The sequence below is a fragment of the Molossus molossus genome, unplaced genomic scaffold (genome assembly GCF_014108415.1).
Source record: "Molossus molossus isolate mMolMol1 unplaced genomic scaffold, mMolMol1.p scaffold_m16_p_8, whole genome shotgun sequence".
NCBI classification, from domain to species: domain Eukaryota; kingdom Metazoa; phylum Chordata; class Mammalia; order Chiroptera; family Molossidae; genus Molossus; species Molossus molossus.
This window is the reverse complement of record NW_023425402.1, coordinates 26,551,059-26,575,747: the sequence shown is the minus strand read 5'-3', so window position 1 is coordinate 26,575,747 and position 24,689 is coordinate 26,551,059. Positions and strand designations below refer to the sequence as shown.

Below are 24,689 nucleotides of genomic sequence, written 5' to 3'. Positions count from 1 at the left end.
GTTGCATGTCTGATATTTTTTCTGGGACATTTTCAAGTCATGTTTGCTGTAACCTAATTTGGCCTGGGTAACCAGCCACTGTTCACTTTAGTCCAAAATGCCAGGAACACCCACTGAAAGAAAGTCTTCTGTTACACAGGCTGCTCTGAGAAACAGGAGATAAACGTGTATGAAATTGTCCTGGAAACTGATATGTAGATGCTGTGATGATGGTGGTGGTGATCACCACCACCACCAGGAGGAATCAAACATTCCATTGTCTCAGTGATTACAGCTTAAGGAGTAGATTAGTTTGCAATTCAGACCTTAATTTGGTGTATGGTTGGGCATTAGGCTTTTGTTGAATATTAATTTTAACATATTATTTTAGAAGGATTTAAACAAATCTTAAGTGGAATAATTTGTATTGAGTGAAAAACTAATCGTGTGTTTAAAAAAATAGGAGACTATTAGTTATTCTAATTTCTAAAAATAAAACAGAAAAGCACTGAATGTACTGGGTTTTTGTTTTGTTTTTCTTTCTTTTTTTTGTTATTCCTCACCCGAGGATATTTTTCTATTTATCATTAGATAGAGTGGGAGGGAGGGAGAGAGAGGCAGAGAGAAACATTGATGTGGTAGAGACACATGGACTGGTTGCCTCCCGCACGACCCAATCAGGGCCAGGGATGAACGGTAACTGGGGTACGTGCCCTTGGCTGGAATCGAACCCGGGACTCACTGGTCTGCAGGCTGACTACCGCTGAGCCAATCCGGCCAGGGCTAAAGGTACTGGGTGTTTAAGTCTATTTTTATGATAGACCTCAAAATATAATCCTATTTGACTCTTTTTGGTAGATTTAGTTTAACCTAATGTTATGGATAAAATCTTATTAATGAATTTTAACAATATAAAATAAACTGCCTTTAGTGTTGGACTAAAAATAATAGCTATCACTCAGTTACTCAGCACAGAGTGCCTTATATTCATTAGGGACTTAATGGGTTATTTAAAGTAGGTAGGAAAGACTTTCTCAGCTTCCGCTCACTTCCCCTAAAACTTAACCTAAGAAGTAACAGTTAATATCCTTGAAAGGACAAAATTAATTCATGTCTCAGATACCAACCCAAACATAATGATTAAAAATCAGTGCTGTTCTGAACCACAGGTCTGTGAGTGGAAATTATTCCAAGTTTTGAAAATATATTGGTATTACCTTTTGTGTTAGCTTCAAGTTTTTAAACTATTTTGATTGTGTAAGTTCTGTTTACCATACATTTTTCTACTTCTAAATATTAGTCACTGGACTAAAATGTCTGAAGGGCGAGGTGTTTTCTATTACTGTTGATAACACAAAGTACCATCTTTCTACTTACACTTTGCTGTTATCACATCAGATTCTATGCACACTGTCATAAATTCTGAGGCAGAAAGTGAAAATGTCCCTTTGGTGTTCCCCCATCCCTACCTCCTACTGAGGACTCCTAGGTCAAGATTATCTTCAAATCTAAACTACATTATTTAATAATATTAATGTTTCCACATTTTTTATCAAAGACATATGTAACCAACTATATACAAGGAACATGTCCTGACAATCCCTATGATGTCATCAACAGCCAATCAGATTTTCTGATTATCATGAAGTAATCATTATCACTATATTGATTTGATTTAATTTCAATGACGATCAAAGAAACTTGTGTTTTAATGAACATACACATTCACGTACAGTCACATTCTAGCTGAATATACACCCCTCCCCACCTTAATCCAGGCCATGGTAAAAAGTGTTAACTCAGAACCTGCTTACTGTCTATTTCTGCCTCAGCTGCAATTCATTTTGTCCCCACAAAATACACATCGCTGGTACAAGTCTCTCTGAACCGAAGACATATTTTTAAAAATTTTAAATCAATATAGCAGTACACAGAGCAGAGAAATTTTAAGCCAGTTGAAACCACAAAGACCAGAACACACGCATAATTATACTGTAATAAATTTCCTCTGGTCCAGGTGAAGACACTATTTAACCCTGCCGTCATCACTTGAGTATTGGGTCAACTAAAATGCCAGGTATCTGAGGCTAGAGAAGCCAGGTTGTTTCAGTACTATTTGTAAACAGTTTTGCTCAAGTAAATTACTTTGCAAATATCTTATTAAGATATTTATTAACTGAATTGTAAAACAGCCTCTGTGACAACATCATATTCTTAAAGATAAATTGTCCAAAGAATACTTTAAGAGTGGTTTTGAAGTGTGCCCATTTTATAGGGAGGTCGATGATGAATTGCTCTCCATTTTTGTTGAGAACAGAGGGGGAATTAAATAAAGCTGTTGCAGAAGAGGTTTTTTGTTAGGGAAAAACATTCTTATTTGACTGGATCTTTTGTTAATGACTGTATATTATTAGCAAGGAGTTGTGTGATACCTTCCTCTGGTATTTTTAAAGATGAAAATATTTTCACTACAGAAACTAGCTTGATGCATGGACTTTAGTGGAAGATCACATTATTTAATCACCTACATTGAAGTGGCATTTAAGGTTTTGGGAAGGAAGAATATCACATGCGATGGGCAAGAGAGAAGCCCCACCGAAGCAGAGACCACCTCAAGCTACTAAGAGATGGGGTCAGTCTGCTGTGTAGTATTAGTAATACCTCATATTGTCACCTGCACAGCATAGGTATAACAGATGGGCGCCCTCTTTCCTACATCGTATGAGCAATATACCATACTGCTCCGAAAGGGCTGTCCAAAGGGCACTTGGCAATATGGGTTCTCTTTCCACTTTTGCTGCTAACTCATGCTGTGACTATATGTTACATAGCCTCTCTTAACTTCTTTTATTTCATTTAAGATTGAGGAATGAAAATAGGTCGTTCTGAGGGCAGTTCCAGCCAGAGATTTTGTAACAGGATTTAAAAAAAATTTTTTTGTTAACGGGATAGTCCTGTATTACCAGTTTAAAGTGATCCCCTAAGAAGCATCAAACTGTATTACTTACTGTCATTACCACAGGTCTCCCTGACATAAAAGGATACCTACATAATTTATTTAACTAATGTGGAAAGTTGCTTAAAGGTGTGTATTTGTGTGTGAGAGAGACAGAAGAATTTGCTTTGTTGTTAATTTGACTAGTAAATGGTTCTAAAATATTTATCTAGGTCTCTACTCATCCATGAAATAATCGCCCAGGATAGGTAAATGCTGTGATGGTCAATTAAGTGAAAAGCTTTTGGAGATGTTCTAGAACCAGGATACCCCAAGAAAATATCTGTGCTCACATCCTGTTCCTTACATATCTATGTTTTAATTTCAAGATTATTTTATTTCTTTTGTCAGTGTTTTAACATGAAAAGTGTTTTCAGGTTTTGTTTGGTTTTGTTTTTGTCTCGTCGAAGGAAATTAAATAGGGTCATTAACATGTGTATTGGTTTTGCTTGCTGGATGGCTCTTTAAAAATCAACTTTTAGAAGTTATATACATATATATATATATCTCAATTAATGTTTATGTATAGAATCATTTTGTGTTACATAGAATGTCTTTTATCCACTGTCATCTGAACAACATATTGAAGATGGGGAAAAACATGGTCTTATTGTAATAAATTACAGACAGAATAGCAAGTGCTTATTAAAGATATTTCCCATCAAGATCAGACAACGAACCTATTAAGAGTTTCTGAATGTGTTTGCTTTTGTGGTTGGGTCTGAATAGCCTACTTTCTATTAAACATAAACTATTTGCCATTGAAATAAGTTGCTATTATATATTTATCTGATGATTATCCACATAAACCCTTTTAGCTATTTGCAAGAAAGCTTATTAGTTTGAAAACTAAAAATGTAGGATGCTTTCAGTTTTCATTAACTAATGGCCTATCTCTTTTTGAAAGAATAAGAGAAATTGTTGCTCCTAAGACCTATTTAGTACTCAAAGCAAAAAAAAAAAAAAAAAAAATCTCTTGTTTGGCTTCTAATCCAAATTTTAGGAACTGTTGGGCCAGGAGAATACTTTTGTTAATTTTCATGAATAATGTTGCATTTATTCACACAGATATTTTCCCACTTAATACACGTTGAATTTTTTAAATATCTCCAGTCTTTCAGCTCTAAAACCTACATGTTTCAGTTGATAAAATTAGCCATTTAACTTTACTGTAAAGTAAATTGTTGTACTTAATGGTAAGATTTTTCAGGAATTTTGCTTTTTAAAGATTTAAATTAACGTTAGAAATATAAAACGAGCAAGTGGTCTGTTTTGCAGTATAATTCAATTAATATTTGTGCATTTTTCAAAGATCATCTTTCTTTAGAAGATACTTTAGCTAGATCACATCTACTAGGCTATGTAAAGTAAGTAATGTATTGAATTGTAACATTGTATGAAATAATAGTGTTGACAATTCTTCAGAAAAACTTTGGTCATTTTATTCATTGTGTATTTCTCTTATGAAAATGTGAGAGATCTAGCTATCATGATTAATAATTAACCCAGTTTAATATATCATGATTTTATTAACATCAGAGACAATAATATTTAAAGCAACACTATTAAACCAAATTTGGGAGGAAAAGGTACACCAGTCCAGTTCTGTTCTAAATATAAGTTCTTTCATGTTATCTAGATATGTCTTTGGAATGTGGTTTCAAGTAACAAGATACATAGATATAGATATATAGATATAGATATGTCAAAAATAACATAAAATATAGTACATTATATATGATAATGCCATATCTGTAATATACATGGTATTGTCACAAATACTGATATAATAGTGCAAATTTTTACTTGAATTAGAATGTATTAGGTTTATCATTTATAGAATTATTCAAAATCAGTTTAATAAAAAAGGAATTCCTTTGCAAAATAAATGGCACATAATTAAACATAATCAACGAGAGGACATTTTTCCATAGCACTCCCTACTACCAAACTCTATTTTCTCATCCATAGTTTCCATTGTCCTGTAAATTGTGTAAGGACAGTGGCACTTCATCTCTGTGTTCCATTGTTTTTCCAGTGCTGGCCATGGTATTTGACAGATAATGAGCACAATTTGATGCATCATTGGATTTATGAATGAATTACCTTTGTATTTTTTCAAATGTACTGTCCACCTCAAATGTGAGGTTGCATGTTGCTCTTATTGTACTACTGATTCAGAGTTAGAGTATAAGGTGGATTGCATTAGGGCCATTCTTAGGAAAAGTTCTGTGAGTATCTCAGAATGTGTAGAGAAAGGCACTCATCCACATTTCATGGAAACTTTATTATTAATATTGCCATGAATAAGTAGCTTTCCAGGCTTTCATGTCAAGATAGTGGCAGTTGGGAGTCAAACCCTTAGTCTCTCTTAATTCCTGGCCTAGTGCCCAACCCACTGGTCAGACAGCCTGTGTGCTCGAACACCACAGGGTCATGGGCTTTTTGAAATATTTCTCTTCTCGTCTATGAAAAATAGGCATTGATAATGTGATATTGATGGGTATTTCATATATTTTTCTTTATAGATGGCTATATATATACACATATATGTGTATATATATAATTATATATACACATATATATGTATATATATAATTTTTTTCCCCCAACTTGATTACCACATAATGAATTGTATCTAATAATGTTTGAATGGGAGTGTTACTTACAGAGTTCTGGTTATGGATAGTTTTTTTAAGATTTAATTTTTAGGTTTGTAAAAATAGTTTTGGAATAATGTTTTCTCATTGAAGATACAAAGTTCTCTCCCACATCTTTTCTGTTAAAGTATCAGAGAAAGTATAAGGTGGTTTTTTACTAGAACTGCCTCCTTCACTTGGGGTCAGCCCGGTTTTATTTATTATGTTCAAGCTATTATTTTGTGAGACTGCGAAAAGAGAATCTGCCCGCACTTACAACTCTATTTGCTACTCTGGCAATGTTGCTTATTTCGTAAAATAAAATATGGATAGGTTTTATTTAATTTAAATCAGAGTATTAACCCCCCCCCCCCCCCGCCCCCAAAGGCTAAGGTTTGGCTTGCTGAATTTATTTTCAAACAGTATTTTAAAAGAGTGTTTGTTCAATAGATAAAAGTCTGTGCATGTGATTTTGCTTATGAAATATCTGGAGTCACTTACTGCCCTTGATCTCTTAACCTCAAGAGGACTGCATGGTTATTAGTAACTACTAATATTCATGTCAGCGGTGTCAGGGCACCCTGCCATAGAAATACTTTACTCTGGAGAACAGTTAGACTTGAACTTGGGCTTTAAAAGGGAATGACACAACCCTGGACTTCAAAGTGATCCGCACTTCTCAGGGCAGATACTACTTACACAGAGTCTGCAACTGCACGAGCTGTGTGGTTTCAGCGGAAGGGTAGGGACCTGTTAGCTCTCTTTCTTCCCATTTAATATTCAAATGAGCACGGTCACGGGGACGTTCACAGGAATGATATTTTTTTCTCGGAGCTCCTGGTGTCAGGTTCAGCCGCTGCAAGCCTTTCGTATTCCTTCCGACTTTGAACGAGCTGGTGCGCTTAGGGCGATTCTGAACCCGAGCTGCCCGCTCCCCAGCGGGTCTGATTTGCGCTGATGTCACCACTGAGCTGTTGCATTGCAGCCTCTCGGCCTCTGGGTTCCTCCCCCTGAAACAGCTCGCCGGCTCAGAGAAGAGGCGAGGAGTCAAAGAAAAGATGACTGCGAAGTTAAGTCACCGGAGGGCGTAGCAGCGAAGTGATAGCGAGCTGCGCGTCCGGAGCGCTCCGCTGGAGAACGGACGGACGGAGCCCATGTTGCCCAAGGGGAGAGAGGGCATTCCTGGAAGCGCCCTGGCTCGGGAGGATGCCCGCCCTGCCGGGGGCCCTGCTGCCTTGAGGAGCTGGGGACTGCGCAGGAGGTCCCCGCTGGAGTTCCTTTTCTGCCTCCTCCGCCGCCACCTCTGCCTCTCTCCAGCTGTAGCTAAAATGAAAGACAAACTGCGGCCACAGCTGGTCAGTTTCAAGGGATAGAGTAGTCTCGGTTTTCAGCTTGAATGTGAATGTCGCTGCCTGTGCCTTAGAGGAAACCCGGAGCTCTTCTTTGCTGCAATTGCCTCAGGTGGAATAAGCCTTCTTAAGGAGGATCAGATAAGACTCTGGAAAATGGTTTTTTTTTTAAAAAGAAGAGTTTATAGAACACCATGCTTTCTAAACTGTTTACTTTAAACAGTTGCTGGATTGTACTGGCCTGGCTGTCCAAAAGTCTATTTTTTTCCCCCTCTTTGGGTACTTCTGACTAGCCTCAAAGAAGCTTAATATGGGAAGAAAAACTGCCCTGTGAATCCAGATTATTTATAGCTACTCCCCCAAAAGAAGGAAAAGAAAATTTGAACTTTCTTACAGCATTAGATTTATTTTTCTCTGAAGATTTGCTCTGTGCCTTGATCTGACAATACATGGTCCCTGTGTTTGTCTTTTAAGTTTCTGAAGCATGGTTTATTTATAAAGGAGATGAAGTTTTGCAAACCATCTTTAAGTGGATTACAGTTAACCAGAGCTCTGCCTACATTAGCATTCAGCCTGTTAAAATGCTTGCTCATTTGGAAATTTTAATCTGGAAATCGCAGATGCAAAATTAGACTAAAAAGGAAAATGGATTGACAATGGAATGTTCTGACTGTTTGAGCCACTGTTAAGTGTGTGTTTGTTTGTTTTTCTGTGTTCTGGAGTATGTGAAAGGGGGACTTTGGGGGCTGGGGAAGGGGCAGGAAGGAGGTTTCTGCTCTGTGTACTTGATGCACTTTATTTTTTAGAATCATTCTAAAAGCTACCAGATAAAAGGATAGTTGCATTTAGACTGATGCACTGATGATGACCTTAAACACCTCAGATATTTCAACATATATTATTTGAGCATATGTCTTTATGCTAAAGACACTTTATAGTTCTGTTCAGAAGTATACTTCCTTGAAAGATGCTTTGCCTTACTTCTTATTTTCTATTTCAAGAGCTGCAATATTTGCTTTAACTTTCTACAAAATGGGGAAGCCCCTCAGCAGACCAGACTGTTTACGTCAGAATCCCCCATGTGTAGGGAAGGGTGAAGAAGAGGAGGACCTAAATATTGAAGACTGTTATGTCCCACAGCGGTCGATCTATGATACTGTTAGACTAAATGAACAGATAGACTCCGGTTCAAAAGGTAGCCTGTCTTCCAGGCATTTTGGGGATCGGACTTTACCCTACAGTCACAGGACACTGGATGTTAGTTCTTTATGCTCCAACGGTGCCCTTGCTTCTTCCAATGTGTTTGAGCTGAGAGGTCGGGAAGCTCACACCCTAGATGAAAAGATGATCTTTGATGCGCTCAAACTAAATAGTGATATCATTCGAACCACAGGATTACCCAAAGGCAAATCCCACGCAGAAAAGAAAGAGCATAGACGGTCGTGGCGAATGTTTGTCCCAGCCAACTTTATGGATTATGCAAACAAAAGTGAAAGCTCCTTTGTTGAACCTACTGATATGTCAGATGCTGTTACGAAGGCCAACAAGTGCAGGTGGGGGACTAACTCTCTCACGTCAGAGGAGGACGACTCTGGTTTATGCAGCCCTCCAGCGGAGAGGGAAGAAAAACAGGGCATTTTAACTGGAGATCAGTCCCGAATCAGAAGCTTGCCTTCTGCTGAAGATATTCACATAGCAGAACAACATGCACCGTTTTTTTCTGTCAATTCCATTAGTGAACAGAAAATCCCATTGCTTTCATGTAGAAGTGCCCACCCTGATGAGAACTTCAAAATGATTTTACATGGTGTTCCTCCACCAGAGGAAACAAATGGCGTGAGTGGTCAGAGGGAAATCCACGGTGAAAACTGCTGCCGGCAGAATGATTTGAAAGAGAGCACTATGAAGTGTGACCCATTAGTTCTGCCAAGAGATGGAGAAAATGAGTGTATTTCTAACCCCGGAGAAGAAGGGAAAACATATGGACCGGGAGAATTCCAAATCACAACACAAAGTAGGGAATGCGGGGAAGATTCTCCTGAGGATTTAGGGCTCTCTCATTTAGATCTGGGGGGAAATGATATAGATGGGGGTAGCAGAAGCTTAGAAGAAAATGTGACCCTGTTAACACCTTGCGATTCAGAAGAATCCAACACAGCATCTAAAGAGGAAGTGGAGGCTCCTCTTTCTGCCCCGGAGCTGGAGGTGGTCCATATAAAGTACTCCCCGAAATCCAGGGCAGCCAGAAAGAAAGCAGCTCCCAGAAAAACAAGGGCCCGGGCAGGAGTGTTGGACACAGTGTGTAATGGCTTTCAGTCAGTTCAGGTAACTAATGGAAACATGAAACCCTGCAATGCCAAAAGTGTGTGCTTCTGTTCTCAAGTGGTCACTGCTGTTTCTAGCAGTGATCAAACCCAGCCTTTTATTGGGGAAGGGTGGGGTTGAGTAGCACCCTAGAAGAATGCCAGATATTGATAAGTTGATCATTACAACCAACTAATTAGGGGCCAGTTTGGAGAATGATTATTCCCAGCTGTTGGGAGTCCTGCTATTGATTGTGCAGATGGTGGCTGTTTGCCCGCAGTTAGAATGCCTCCTCTGTGAATTTATGTGAACATTCAGCTTTTACACAAATTGTGGTTTAAGACACTGCCATTTAGGGGCAGTTACACTGGATTTATTAAGCTTGAACAGGCTTAGTCACGAAGGTACAAACACAATATTATATTGTTGTGGTCTGCGAAGTACTCGGCTCAAATTAAGGGCGTTTTAAAATGTGCTGAAAGTTTTCCCTCAGTAGCTCTGCCTGTGGAAAGAGAGAAGTTACAGTGTTGTATTTTGCAGTGTGATAGCTCCTAACTTTTTGAGTGGTGAATGGGGTAAGAAAGTAAAGGGTGCAGCTTCGTAATAAGTAGAGGTTGTCTGTCAGGCCTGTAATTTTTTTCTTCCCACTTAGACTGAAGTTCAGTTATTTTGGTACTTTTACTAAGCTCTTCTGGTAAACTTTGCCTCAGAGGTAATTTTATTTTATTTTCAGCTTCTCTCTGTGTGCTTATGGATTAGATTAGGGGGAAAGTCTTTCTTGATAAGTATTTTGTTACCTCTGAGATAAGGAATTTGGACAATATAAGAAAAGTTCCTCTTCTCAGTCCATAAAACAGTTGCTCTCGTTAGCAGTGCCCTTTGCTTGAGCATGCTTTAAATGGCATTGCTGGTTCAAAAGCTTGGCAAAGTACTGTTGTATGTAAGGATCCTGCAGTTTATTTGCAGAAAGTAATGAAGCTCTTAGGAGTACATAGATTCTTTAGTAGTTATCCTTTTTAACCCTTAGTATATATTTGTAGCACTTTAAAAATTACCATGGACTTACCTAGTCCTTCTCTGATATGCAACTCTAAAATTAATTTCTTTAAAACCAAGGTAAGAGGTTAATGCAATTTACTACAACATTATATTAGGGCTTTTTTTGTTGTTGTTGTCCTGAAAATTATCTGAGAGGGAGAATAGAACTTTTCCCTGAATCCTTGAATACCAGACAAGTTCTTGCACTTAAGAATGTAGCAGATCCAACCTCCTCTCTTTTTTTTTTTTTTTTTGAGTAGTAAAACATATCCACAGCTACTCATTTCTAGATGCAATAACTTAGAAATTAGTGTAGAAAAGAAATAGAATCATAATACAGCACCACATTCTGTTCACACCACCTTGTCTCAACTTTCTGTTGCCTTAGTAAGTAAATTAATGCCTTTAAAAAAGTTATGAAAACTTATGTGTTTTTTTTTTCCTCAGTGACTTGGGGAATTTTTATAATTTCTTTGATTATGTGTATATGGTATTGTTATATAGAAACAATTCTCCAGTGTGGAAATTGTCTATATAGGAGGGGAATTCTAGAGGAAATAATCACTTATTTGTTTGCTATTCCTTAATTTATTCATTCTTAAAACAACACAGAGTAGCCTGCTGTTTGGGCCTTGAGCCAGAGTCTAGAGAGTCTGTCTCCTCCCGCCTCTGCATCTTTCAGGATTGTTTTCCACGCTGCCTGAATTTTATCTTAAGTACTGTTTTGATACTTGCCTTTGTTATATTTTCATATATTCTGTTTAACTGTTTATTCACTTGGACTATTGATATATTTATATAGTGCCCCCTGGTATAATGACTCAGAGTCCCAAACCTTGTCTTAATATCTTAGCTGAAACTTCGCTCCTGGAGTTAACTTATTTGCTTTGTGGCTTCCTTTAATCCCTGTATTAAAAACATTTGTATTATCTGAAACTGTTGATCTACCCCCAGTATTATCTGTTAAGGGATAGATGTCATTCATTCCGGGACATGAACACTATTTGTCTATATTGATGTTCATCTGGCAGATAATTATCAAGCCCATATTATATGCTAGGTACTGTGGTAGTTCCAGGGCATGAAACTATTATAAAGAAGAGAGACAGTTCTGCTTTCATAGAACTTTCATTTTGCTATAACACATTAGAAATTTGGACAGTTATAGGCAACGGGGGACCATACATTGGATGGGATGAAGAGTCATGGGGAGGGTGGGGGGCAGCTCTGGAAAGCTGCCAACAGTGCCGGCGGTGACCACAGCGTAACCAGAGTGGCTATGCTGGCAATATGTGTGATCAGATCCAGGGATGAGCTCTACATGCCTCCTGCAAGCCCGTCGGCATCTTAATAGGCACGAGGGGGGCTAGATGTATCGGGATCCGTACTACTACAGTGCTTGCCTATATCGTTTTTTCTTTCCCATCCCTGTATTTTGGCCCCTCTGGCAACCATAGATTGGTGTCTTGGCTCACCTCATCCTCTTGCCAGGGATTCATCAAACTTTAATGACAGCTAACAACAGACATTCTCAGAAGAGTCTGTAAGCGTCCTTGCCCAGTAACTGGGTTCATCATATAATTTTGTTCATTAGCATTTTTCATACACTTGTATACTACAGTTAAATTGGAACGATAGGCAATTTCTAGTGGTATAATAACGAAACAATTAAGAGAGGACAGATAAACTGTTTTCTTGGTTTTATAGATAATCTGATTATTCTTTAATGTTCCTGAATGGTTTTGATAATAAGTATTATGAATTTATATTTAGTTTACTTTTGACTGTTATTAGTAAGGTTGCTATGAATAGGCAACAAACATTATCTTTATCTCCAATGATTGATATCTGATCATTGAATAAATGTTAATATTTGGTGGTTATCCAGTAATATAATTCATATGATTATTGCTCTTCCAACTGCAGGTATTTCAAAAAGAAGAGATTGAACCCTTGCAGGTCAAACAACAAGATGTGAACTGGTTGGGCCAGGGCCTTATTCAGAGTGCCGCCAGCAGCACCAGCACCCAGGGTTTGGAGCGGGACCTGGACGATGTCAATGCGAGGTGGAAGACTCTCAATAAAAAGGTCATTTTGTCACCCCCTTCTCTGTCATTTCTGTTTGTCATCAGCCACTAGCATTTGTTGTGACTACAACCATATTTATAGTAGCCAAACTTCCCTAAACATACCCACTTTTTTATGTTGCTGTAAACTGAATGGCCCAAACTCAGCTGCCTACAGAGCTCATTAGGGAGCATAACTGAGAGGCGCCAACTGGATGAAACAGGGCCTCTCCCTGTCATTATCTTGACTTTGATAGAGACACAGTCGTGCAGGTACGATGGCAGGTGGCCCATAACATGGTCCTGTGTGGAGACACATTGTGCACCTCTAAAGGGACTGTAGCTGCTTAGCTGCAACAGATCATTGCTTTGGAGGGATCTATGTTCACTGTTTCCAAAGAGCATACTTACTTTCAAAGCATCCTGGAAATCTCACTTTTTGTGCAAAATCGTCTAATTTTCAAGTGTCAGCAACTAATTCCACTGTGCAAGTGAATGTAACTCTACCTGTCTGTCAGCCCCGGACTGAGGGTCTGCCACCCTCACAATAGACCGGACTGAGGGTCTGCCACCCTCACAATAGACCGTTAACAGCAAATATTATTTTACTTGTACGATGTAGATTCCCACCTTTTAAAAAATATCCATGAGGGGAAATAATGGAAACTAATGCTCTGATATCCTAAGGAGATCATGCTGGCAACAGTGGCAGATTTTCGCGTGACATTGATGATCAGGAAATTGGTATTGGGTGGCAGTGCCCATCTGGTGGTGGTGGCTATTGTCCTTATGCAAACATTGCTGCATTGAAATCATAAGCATCTCCAGGTCTCAAACCCACATGCATCATTCCTTAAAGTCTGACTCACATTGTAGTGCTCTTTAAACACAAATGGACTGCAGTGTCAGGTGAAATATCTTGCCAACTACTTTCTTAGTCCACAAAGGAAAAGATGTATGAGAAGGGCAGTAGGTATTATTTTAAGGCACAGAGACTTCATTTGCTAGAAGCCAAAGCCCCTGGTCTGTTAAAAAGACTCAGAGCTTGGAGCTAGCAGAATTTAATTGGATACTTCATAGTTATTTTGCCTAGCAAAACATAATTCTGATTCTTTATTTTATAATAGTTATTTTTTTAATCTTAGTGTTTTTTTTCAATAATTTTCCCTGATATTCATCAATAGGAAATAAAAAATAAGTCCCAGGGATAGTGATAAAAGTGAGTAATGCATTGTTTTGTTCAGTAACCTTAAAATACTTCAATTGTTCATTGCTAATCAGAATTGCATTGGCTATTTCCAAAATCTTAACGATTTTGTGTTTTACAATGACTCTTTATGATGGTCACCTTATCTTCTTGGCTTACTTGCTAAAATTTGATGCCTTTCTACCCCCATCCTGTACACTATCAATGCTTTGGGTAGAGTTTATATGAAAAGGAAAAGAACATTTGTGACCCATTGGGAAGGTAAACATGAAAAGTGGTGGCCAGTGGGCAAATTTCATTGTTTTATTAAGCAAATAAATAAGCTGGAACAACGGGAACTTTGCAGGTGGCTCAGCGAGCAGCCCAGCTGCAAGAGGCCCTGCTGCACTGTGGGAGATTCCAGGATGCCTTGGAGTCCCTGCTCAGCTGGATGGTGGACACTGAGGAGCTGGTGGCCAATCAGAAGCCACCATCGGCTGAGTTCAAAGTGGTGAAGGCCCAGATACAAGAGCAAAAGGTAAGTTAGTGATGCTTTTGTACCGTGTTTCATGTGCCATATTAACAAAGAGAGTAAAAATGTACCTTGTGACTCTCTTTATTTATGTTAATAGGATATCCTCGTTAACTGGTTATTGATGTTCTCTATATTATTTTGTTTGGCCATTGCACAAATATTTATGGAATCATGTGCCACGGATCAGGCATTGTTCCAGGTGTTGGAGATACATCACCAAAAAATAAATAAATAAATAAATAAGATAAAAGTTTCTCACTGAGTTTACTTTCTGGGAAAGTAGCAACAGGGAGAGAGAAACAATAAAGTAAATAAGTAAATTGTGATAAGTTAGCAAGTGATAAGTAAAACAGGGATGAAAGATAAAAATCAGGAAGTGGTTGCCCTGGCTGGCTTAGCTCAGTGGTTAGAGCCTTGGCCCATGAGAGTTTGATTCCAATCAAGGGCACGTACCTGGGTTGCAAGTTTGATCCCGGCCCTGGTCAGGGTCATGTGGGAGGCAACCAATCAACGTGTCTCTCTCACATCAATGTTTCTCTCTTTCCCCCTCCCTCCCTTCCACTCTCTCTAAAAGTCAATAGAAAAATATCCTCAAGTGAGGATTAACAAAAAAGCAGGAAGTGGTAGCATGAATGAGAGACAGGAAATGTTAGAGTGGAGGGTATGTGTGTGTCTATATGCCTGTGTGCTCCACACGCAATTTTAAATAGAGTACAGTGATACCTCGGTTCTCGAACATAATTCGTTCCAGGAGGACGGTCGAGAACCAAATTGTTCGAGAACCGAAGCAATGAAACCCAATAGGAAATAATGGAAACTGGATTAATTCGTTCCAAGCCCCAGAAAATGCCTATTTACTGGCCTAATTTGTATATAATATGTAGAAAAACATAAGTCTCAACAAGAAATAAAAGTGTACAGTATGTCTAAGGGTTAAATTCAGTGTAAAGCGTGACTCTCTCCACAAAGCGTGACTCTCTCTCTGCACTCACACTGATGACGCAAGCAAGGCGCGCTGGGCCGAATGAACGCCATTCGGCTCAACTCGGCTCATCTCGGAAGTTCGAGTTCCAAATATTTGTTCAGATTCCAAGACAAAAGTTTCTCGAATCTCCTGGTGGAATACCGATTTGGTCGAAATCCGAGGCGTTCGAGAACCGAGGTATCACTATAGTTAAAGAAGACCTCACTCCCTGAAAAGGTGACTTTAGACAGAAGTATCACTGATCCCCTTATATATTAGGTTGATCCACAAGAAATTGCCTTTTGTAGAAATTAAATACAGGCAGTTTCAGCCTGTACCAAAGAGGAAAATATCTGATTCACCTGTGCGAAGTAAGGAACGTGCTGTTGTGTCTTTTGAGACTTTAATGAGGACCGAGTTGGAAAGACACACCCATTAAAGGGGTGACAGCTACTTGGGACCACACTTGCAGTTGTTGTGCTCTTGATGGTGCTGGTCGGTTAGGGAGCACTTAGTGATGTTTTCAGCACTAGTTTGTCTGCCATGACTTGACAGGACATAGGGAGGAGGCTAGAACACAGTATGTTGGTGAGGTTTCTCCTGGGTAAAACCTTACAAAGAAGGGAAGGGATTAAGAGGCTTAATTTTATTTTGATGTTCAGTACTTTGAAGACTTTAGTACATTGGGAAATCAACCTAGAAATAGATTTAGAGATAAAAATTAAAGAAACATCATGGGAAACATTGCATTTGTGCAGTTATTGAATAATATATAATATGTAATAAAATAATATATACAATAATATTGAAAATATTATGTATTATATATAATAATATAACTGCTGCAATTCACAATTTAATTTAAACCTTTGTAATTCTCCCAGAGTTATTGAATTATGCTTAGCCAACAAAACCTATTTGTTGATTTTGCTTTCTTTTTTTCCTCACCCGAGGACATTTCTCCATATTTTGTTTAGGTAGAGTGGGAGGGAGAGAGAGGAACAGAGAGAGAGAGAGAAACATTGACATGAAAGGGACACATCAAGTGGCTGCCACCCGCACAACCAACCAGGACTGGGGACAAACTGCAACTGACGTACGCGCCCTTAGCGGGAACCGAATCTAGGTCTCTCTGGACCGCAGGCCAACACTCTAACTGCTGAGCCAAACCGGCCAGGGCTGATTTTGCTTCCTTAATTGCCAGAGGTTTTGCTATTAAAGCTTATCAAAAGTAACACAATTAGTTTTCTTTTTCATTTTAAATCCTCACCCGAGGAAATTTTTTTTCCCCGATATTTTGTTCAGATAGAGTGGCAGGGAGAGAGAGAGAGAAACATCAATGTGAAAGGGACACATTGAGTGGTTGCCACTCACATGACCCAACCAGGGCCGGGGACAAACTGCAACTGAGGTATGTGCCCTTAGTTGGAACTGAACCCGGGTCTCTCTGGACCGCAGGCCGATGCTCTAACTGCTGAGCCAAACCGGCCAGGGCTTAATTAGTTTTCTTTATTGCCTAAACCACCTGGTGGACTTTGATTTTATAATGACTCTAACCTGTGTCAAAAGAGTTCATGTTTATTCTTTCTCAATGTTCCTCTCCCTCCTATTTTGGTGGTCTTGACTGCACAATGAAAGTGAGCGAATGCACTTCTAGCTTGTTTTTCTGGGTGACGGTCCATTTCTCGACTCCTCAACTGTTAGTCAGGATCGGATTAAGGAAACAGTGAAGCAGTACATGTTTTCTGCCCTGGGCCCTCCTCCTCGTTGTTAGTTAACATAGCATCTGTGGGTAGGTAGCACTTGCTCATGAAATAATTGTTTTGGTTACATGAGAGCTAGGGGATCCTGAGCTCCCGCTGCCTCCACCAAACATTCCATTCCACGCTTCTCGAAATGTTTACTCAGAATTGAACTGAATTTTTTTTTTTTTTTTGCTGCTGCAAAATCCTGAAATAGTAGTAGTATTTAGCCAACTTTGGAGATTTCTCACATATTGCACCCTCTGTTCCTTTTGGGAGTGATATTTTTAAAAGCTCTTACTTCGTTTGCATCCTCATGAAGGATTTTAGGAGCTAGCCCCACCTGGTAAAGAGCCAAGAGCCTCTCATTTTTGCCTCACTAGTTTTCGAACTTGGTCTGTGTCTCAGCTTCCCTGTCTGTACTGGATTGTTTCACCTCGGAAATGATTTTGAAAACAGTCATGACTCACAGTAATCTGTTTAGTCTTAATGGGACAGATGATTGTTGAATGTTTAGGACATTCCCGTTTCATTAAAATAATGAGAAATTGTAACCTTCATTGCAGTGGAGTTATCCTAAGTAGCATCTTCTACCCCAGTATTTAAAAAACAAAAAAAAGTGTTTTCCCTTTATTGATTATAGAGAGAGAGAAAGTGAGAGGGAGAGAGAACATCGATTGATGCCTCCTCCATGTCCCCCATGGGGGATCGGGCCCACAACCTGAGCATGTGTCCTGCCCTGGAATCAAACGGGCAACTTCTTGGTTAATTTAAAACATTGGGTTAATCCGGCCGTTGTGACTCAGTGGTTGGGCATCGACCCATGCACCAAGAGGTCACCGGTTTGATTCCCGGGCAGGACACATGCCCAGGTTGTGGGCCCGATCCCCAGTGAGGGGCATGCAGGAGGTGGCCAATTGATTTTCCTTCTCATCGATGTTTCTGTCTCTCTCTTCCTCTCTCTCTACAATCAATAAAGAAACAAAATTTAAAAAAATTAATAATGAATGGTTTGGTGGCCTTATCAATATTAGTTTTACCTACCATGAAGAGCTCCCACCACAGGGTCTGACATAAGCATAATGAATCATCAAGCAAAATGAGTTCTTCTTAAAATCCTACTTCTCAGATCCTTTTGGATGTGAATCCATACAAAATATATATTTTGGACACATAGCAAAAGTGCCAAGAATATATTTTTCTTTGTGTTGATAGAATTATTCCTTTGACTTTTTTGGGTATTCATTATCTTCTTTCAAGCTTCTCCAAAGATTGCTGGATGACCGCAAGTCTACTGTGGAGGTAATCAAACGAGAAGGAGAGAAAATTGCTGCCACAGCAGAACCTGCAGATAAAGTGAAGATTTTGAAACAACTTAGTCTCTTGGATAGTAGATGGGAGGCATTGCTTAATAAAGCTGAAACGAGGTAACTGAAATCTACTTCCGATCTTTTGGGAGAGTAGCCATGGCTTTAATTACAGATATTTTCTGTTTTGGTAATACTTTTCTTATTTTCTTATGTTCAACATGTATGTGAACCCATACAGCAAGGGCTGTGGTGATGCTATCTAATGGTAATGCCTTGTAGTCACCAGCTCTTTGTTTTAAGAAAAACTTTTCTCTCTGGGGTAATTTGTTCATTAGTTTATTACATAGTTACTGCCAGTCTACTATGTATCAAGCTCAGAATTAGACCTGGATTACAGGGATGAACTGGACAGGTCACCTGTGTCCTCACATGGGGTACAGTCCATAGGATTTTATAGCAATAGAAAAGTAATGACAAATGTGATGTTTCAAAGCGAAAATACAGAGTTCTGTGGGAGCATGTAGTTCTTCCTAGTAGGAAGAACCTAGTCTTGGCCCAAGGAAGTGATAGTTAAGCTATGTTTTAAAGGAGGAGGAGGAGTTAGCTGGGAGACTAGGCAGGTGAGTGGGCGCTGGCACATATATGATGGCTAAGAAGACTAGAGCATGGCTCCACCGGGCATTTGCACTGACCATTTCTGTATTGCATTCTCTGTATTGACCAGTCTTGTGTAGTAGCTATGTTGAAGGGTAGCCACATCGACTTGTTAGGTTTGAAAACAGGTGAACCACTGAACAGAATGAGTATGTCCATAAATTCCTACCTCCTTTGGAGCTAAACTTGTAAAAACACAAATCTGACTAAACTTGAATAGTGAAGTAGAATTAATCACAGTTCTGGAACCACAGAATGAGGTGCTCCTAAGGAGGTTCAGAGTTTCACATTGACCTTCAATATGTGTCAGTAGACTGGTCTTTGTAGTGCCCCAGGACATTGTGCCTGGCTCCCATGCGAGATACTCTCTACTCTGCTTTTTTATCTTATTGCCATTCTTATTGATGATATTGCAATTATAACATTACTACTGTCGGTATAATTATAACTATTATTATTTTAAGTATTATAACCCAGTTACTTAAGACTTTCGTAAGATTCAGGCACTTGAGGTTGGTCTGCTGTTCAGCTTTAATTTTATCCAATAGAACTATTTTAACATGTTCTTTAAATGGGAGAGGTTAATTTGAACCATAGGAGTTTTCTACAGAGAAATGTTCAGAACACAATTCAGGAGCATGAGTAAGATCTTTGTCAAATATTTCACACATTCTTCATCCCTAAAGGACCTTTATCTTGGCACACTTGCAGGAACCGTCAGTTGGAAGGTATCTCGGTGGTAGCACAGCAATTTCATGAAACCTTAGAGCCATTGAATGAGTGGCTCACAGCCATAGAAAAGAGGCTGGCGAACTGTGAGCCCATCGGAACCCAAGCGTCTAAACTCGAGGAGCAGATTGCACAGCACAAAGTAAGATACCTGCCACCGTTAGTAAGACTCAGTGCTCCATCCCCCTCCTGGTTTTATGACATGAATTTGAGTTATGTATTATTGTTGTGTTATGCGAATTAAATCTATTTCAAATGCCATCTCTTCATTCTGTTTATGTTTTTATTTTTATTTGTCCATTCTGTTTGTTTCTCTTTTTTAAAACTCTGTTTAGGCCTTAGAAGATGACATCATCAATCACAGTAAACATTTACACCAGGCTATTAGCATTGGCCAATCCTTAAAGGTTTTGAGCTCCAGGGAGGATAAAGATATGGTGCAGAATAAACTAGACTCCTCTCAAGTGTGGTACATTGAGATTCAAGAGAAAAGTCACAGCAGGTCTGAGCTCCTCCAGCAGGCCTTGTGTAATGCTAAGATTTTTGGGGAAGATGAAGTTGAGCTGATGAATTGGCTGAATGAAGTACATGGCAAACTGAGCAAGCTCTCAGTCCAGGATTACAGCACTGAGGGTCTGTGGGAGCAGCAGTCTGAACTTCGGGTATTTTGATTTATTTTATTTATTTATTTATTTTCATTTTGGTTGTCATTCTTTTCCAAGCCTTCCTTATTTCTGTATGATTTTATGTTCATTATGATTTGGGTGTATCGCTGTACTCAAGAAAGACTGCATGTATGCAGATTACTTTTCATGGCGTTACTTGAAAGAAGAGATGGAGTGTATCCAGTAGCTGGATTTTTCACTTTTCATTATTTATTTTTATTGTTGTATACGAAGACTCGTTAGTAACTAGTACTCCAATATCTCCACATAGCTCGTTTTCATAGGGCCCTGAGTATTTTCCGAGAGGGAGAATGCTGTCAGTTATGGTAGATGGACCTGGGGACACGGGCCACAGGGATGGAAAGAGGAGGGTGAACATGGAAACAATGATGCATATTTGAAAATGTGGGTGTTTACTGTAAATATGTCTTTGTGAAACCCAATCAGAGTCCTCTAATATTGATTAAATGCTAATGCTTATTTAATTTTTCTCCCCCCCACATAAAAATGGTGCCTGCATTTTAGGTTCTGCAAGAGGACATACTACTCAGAAAACAAAATGTAGATCAGGCATTACTAAATGGTTTAGAACTACTTAAACAAACAACAGGTGAGATACCTTTCAAATTAAATAATTATAGAGCTAACATTTTGTATCGCTTTTCGAATATTTTAGGAATGGGGAAAAAAAACAAAACCTTTATAATGTGTGGGCTACTTCAAGACTTCATTCTAGCAAATGCTTTGAAGGCAGACCAGGAGGGTGGGAATATGATCTCACCTTTTTTCTCATGATCTCACTTGAGTTCTTAATGAAAGTTGTGTGTATTACTCATAAAAAAGCACAGTGGCACAGGAGGTGGTCAGAGTTACACTGGTTTTCCACTTGTGGAAGTCAATTGTTTTAAATGAGCACATAGGTTGTAGACAGCTTTTTACTTTATTTTCAGACGGACCGCATCCAATGACACATACTGTGGCTAAACCCAGGCTTGTATCTTCATGCTTGAACTTACTAAGGAAACAGATACAAATTAACTTGTTTTAGTAATTCCTTTGGCTCTACGAAAGTTTCACTAGACCTCTATGTCCAGTTCAGCCTATGTGCGTGGTGAGGCAAGTGCCATTCATTTTGAGTTGGAGAAATTCATTATAGAATCTGGAGCTTTGAACTCAGAGTCTGAAGCCCAGGACACAATTTCTCTGTGTCTGAAAAAGAGGTGGCGGAATAGTGCAGATGCGCGCGTTATTTCCAATATATTCACACATACCGTACATGCCAGGCGCTGTTCTGAACACTTTGCGAATATAACTCATCGAGTTTTTATCACAACCGTATGAAGTAGGTTCTATTTTTATCCTTACGTAATGATAAGTAACCAGAGAGGTTACGTAGCTTGTGAAAGGAAACGAGCCACAAATTTGATGTTTTTAGGCCATGAGGTCAGAATTTGAATCCAGACAGTTGTTAACCCCTCTGCTTGGGAGCTGAAAGCACCATACAGATAGATACAAAGGTGACACTTTCCACCTCACTGAAGCCACTACGGTCCTGTCCCGTTTTCATATTTGCATTTCCAAACCTGTGTTTAGATTTGCCAGAAATCCTGGGTAAGATTAAAACCTAGAAAAGGGCTGGGTCAGAACTTCTTTAGAAAAATGTCTCCTAACCCCACCCCACCCCCACCCCACCCCCACACACAGAAAAAAATCTCATCAGTGTATAATAATATCTGAAGAAACCCTTCCCTCTGCCCACCCCCTTGCTTCCCTTTCATGAGCTATAACATGCCTTTGAAATTTTAGGTGATGAAGTTTTAATAATTCAAGATAAATTGGAAGCCATTAAAGCAAGGTACAAAGACATTACGAAATTGAGCGCGGATGTAGCCAAGACTCTGGAACAGGCCCTGGAACTGGCGAGCCGGCTGCACCGCGCACACGAGGAGCTCTGCACCTGGCTGGGCAGAGTGGAGGTGGAATTGCTTTCATATGAGACTCAAGTCCTGGAGGGAGAAGCCGCAAGCCAGGCGCAGGCGCGACAAAAAGTATGCTCTGACTTACGCGCTTTGGCTCCGTGTGTTATCTTGGGGGGAGTTTTATTTACACAGGAATGAAATGATGTCTTTCTCGTGTCGTTACTAATATGCCGGAGGATGCCTCGGTGGGTGGGGACCCAACAGCAATTGGCAGCAGGTCAACTGTTGAAGCTTTTAGGAAACCCAGAGATGAAAACAGTGTATTATAATTTGTTTTCGGAGTCTTAACAGTTTATCACACAAGAGACAGAATGATGAAGACAGAAAAGGAAAATAAAGGGAAAGGATCCTCGTTTCCAGAGATACACGTAATTTGGTTAGAATAACAATATTTTTTATGAGACAGATGCATAACGTGAGGTGGCTTTTAAAATTATATTGCAAATGTAATTTTATATTTGGTCTTCTACCCTGCGAAGCATTTTTCTTCTCAGCAATATCAGCCTGTTTTTATCACCCCCGAAGTATGGTTATGTGGGGGGGGAGAGGGAGTCTGTGAGGTCAGGCTTGCTGAGCCTGTAATGATTCAAGCGGCATGATTTAAAGCCAGTGTGTCCTCATTTCCAGGGTCACTTGATTCTGGCTTGGATTTTCCTCTGTATTTTACTTTTCTGGTACCTGATTACTTAGAGGTTACCAGAAAGCAAACAGTAATCCATAATAATTTCCTTGGTTTTGTTTCCCAGTTTATAAACATTTATATTAACTTTCAGAGATGAAATCATGCCTTGTTGACAGATGCATTGTTCTTCGGGACTTTCAGGAAGCACTTTCCTTTTTGCTTCTAAGTAAGAAAGGTTTATCGAATTTAGCTAAAACGAAGGGGGCGAATGCATTGCATTCTTGACCTGCAGAGCACGTGAGCCCCAAAAACAGGTAAAGGAAAAGCCTGTTCAGACATGTATTAACCCACAGATGTGTATGTTTTCCTAATTCTGTTTGCAGGAGCTGAAAAAGGAAGCCAAGAACAGCAAAGCCTTATTGGATTCCCTTAATGAAGTGAGCAGTGCTTTACTGGAACTGGTCCCATGGAGGGCGCGGGAAGGACTTGAAAAAATGGTGGTGGAGGACAATGAGCGCTACCGGCTAGTGAGCGACACCATCACCCAGAAGGTGGAGGCCATCGATGCTGCCATTCTGAGATCACAGCAGGTAGGGGCCTGTGGCTCGTTGTCTAGGCAATAAATTTTCTCCAGTTGTTCCCGGAGCCTTTACCTGAACAAAGGTTTCTGTTAATAGTGTTTCCATTCATTTGTTCTGCTTCAAACATGAAAGGAAGGATTTGAAAAGAATGTGGGTTACGTTGACATCTGAGTGCCGGGGCAAGACCGATCTGTACATTGTTAACAGCCATCTGCCTCATTGTTTCCCAGACTGATCCAGCCACCGAGAGGGTCACCCGGCTCTCCAAACAAAACCCTTTTTGTGTACATATATGCATATTGCTCATGTTAATTTTGTGCGTCGGCTAAGTGTGATCTGTACGGGAGCAAATATTTTGAGTTATCCTGCAAGTCAGTATTAGCTGGTCATTTACATGCAGCTCTGACAAAGGGAGGCGGTCTCCTTTCTAGAAAGGTCGTGTTGGTAGAGTTTTTTTCTGATGGTGACTGGAAAAGGGAAAAGGATAGTTTCTGACCCATCCGTAACTCCCATGGAGTTGTCGTTCCCAAGAATTTCATAGGCACCCAACCAAGCCGCAGCTCCCTCCGAAAATCGTGAGCAGAGGAGTCCTGGAAACTGAAGTTTACAATTCGTTTTCATGCACTTTTACTGAAATCCCGGTATTTCCATGAAGTCCAGAGTCTTCTGTGATGGGTTAGCGCAGGGCACTTGAGAGCAGAGCTGGAGAAGGTACGCGGCTGAGCTTTACAGGTACGCGCCGAAAGCAGGAAACACAAATCAGGCAGATTGCGTGGGAACATCCAGAATGAATGTTCTCAGGCGGCTGTGAAGGTGTTGTTTGTGTCGCCCCGAAGCGTGATGGAGCTCTGCTCACGGCCGGGCTCTGCACCAGGATCACCGACGCCGGGCAGGCGCGGGGAGAGCGGGAGGCCTGCCTGAGGAATGTTTGCGAGGGAGGGCATTCCTGCCCGAGGAATGCCTTCTCATGGCTGTTTTCAAAGCTGGGAGGAGTTGGAATGCCTCCTTATTATAAGAAAATAAGTCTGTTTATTTGTGAAGTTTATTCCAATATTTGAAAGTACTGAATTTTTTTCCCCACCAAAATGGATTCTAACATTTCAGAATTGGCTCTGGAGGCTTCTATTAATAGCAAGACAAATATGCTGTACTCTTGGGAGCAGTTAACTAGGGTTGGTTAGTTCAATGAAGCAAGACAGTAATAAGGGCCAGGTGACAGGCTGAACTTGTATGGGTTAATAAGCTCTAATGTGTGCCCAGTTCTGTTCGAGGCTTTGCAAGTGTTTTCCAAAGTTAATAATAATAATAATAACTAGGTCAGTATAGTCTTCTAGAACCCAAAATAGATATCC

The 24,689-nt window shown here is 39.8% G+C and overlaps 1 protein-coding gene across 8 annotated transcripts in view; it reads left to right on the top strand.

The window, feature by feature from the left end:
• The window catches only part of DST (dystonin), a 432,181-nt gene that overhangs the window by 343,608 nt on the left and 63,884 nt on the right, over positions 1 to 24,689 (top strand). For 6 of the 8 annotated variants that reach the window (XM_036248926.1, XM_036248924.1, XM_036248928.1 and 3 more), the window contains 8 exons: positions 12,231 to 12,392; positions 13,924 to 14,094; positions 18,058 to 18,224; positions 19,473 to 19,632; positions 19,826 to 20,152; positions 20,681 to 20,765; positions 21,962 to 22,203; positions 23,140 to 23,346. In XM_036248926.1, coding sequence (XP_036104819.1) covers positions 12,231 to 12,392; positions 13,924 to 14,094; positions 18,058 to 18,224; positions 19,473 to 19,632; positions 19,826 to 20,152; positions 20,681 to 20,765; positions 21,962 to 22,203; positions 23,140 to 23,346 — 1,521 coding nt within the window. The remainder of the gene's footprint in view (positions 1 to 12,230; positions 12,393 to 13,923; positions 14,095 to 18,057; positions 18,225 to 19,472; positions 19,633 to 19,825; positions 20,153 to 20,680; positions 20,766 to 21,961; positions 22,204 to 23,139; positions 23,347 to 24,689) is intronic. The other 2 variants (XM_036248929.1, XM_036248925.1) reach the window with 1 other exon arrangement.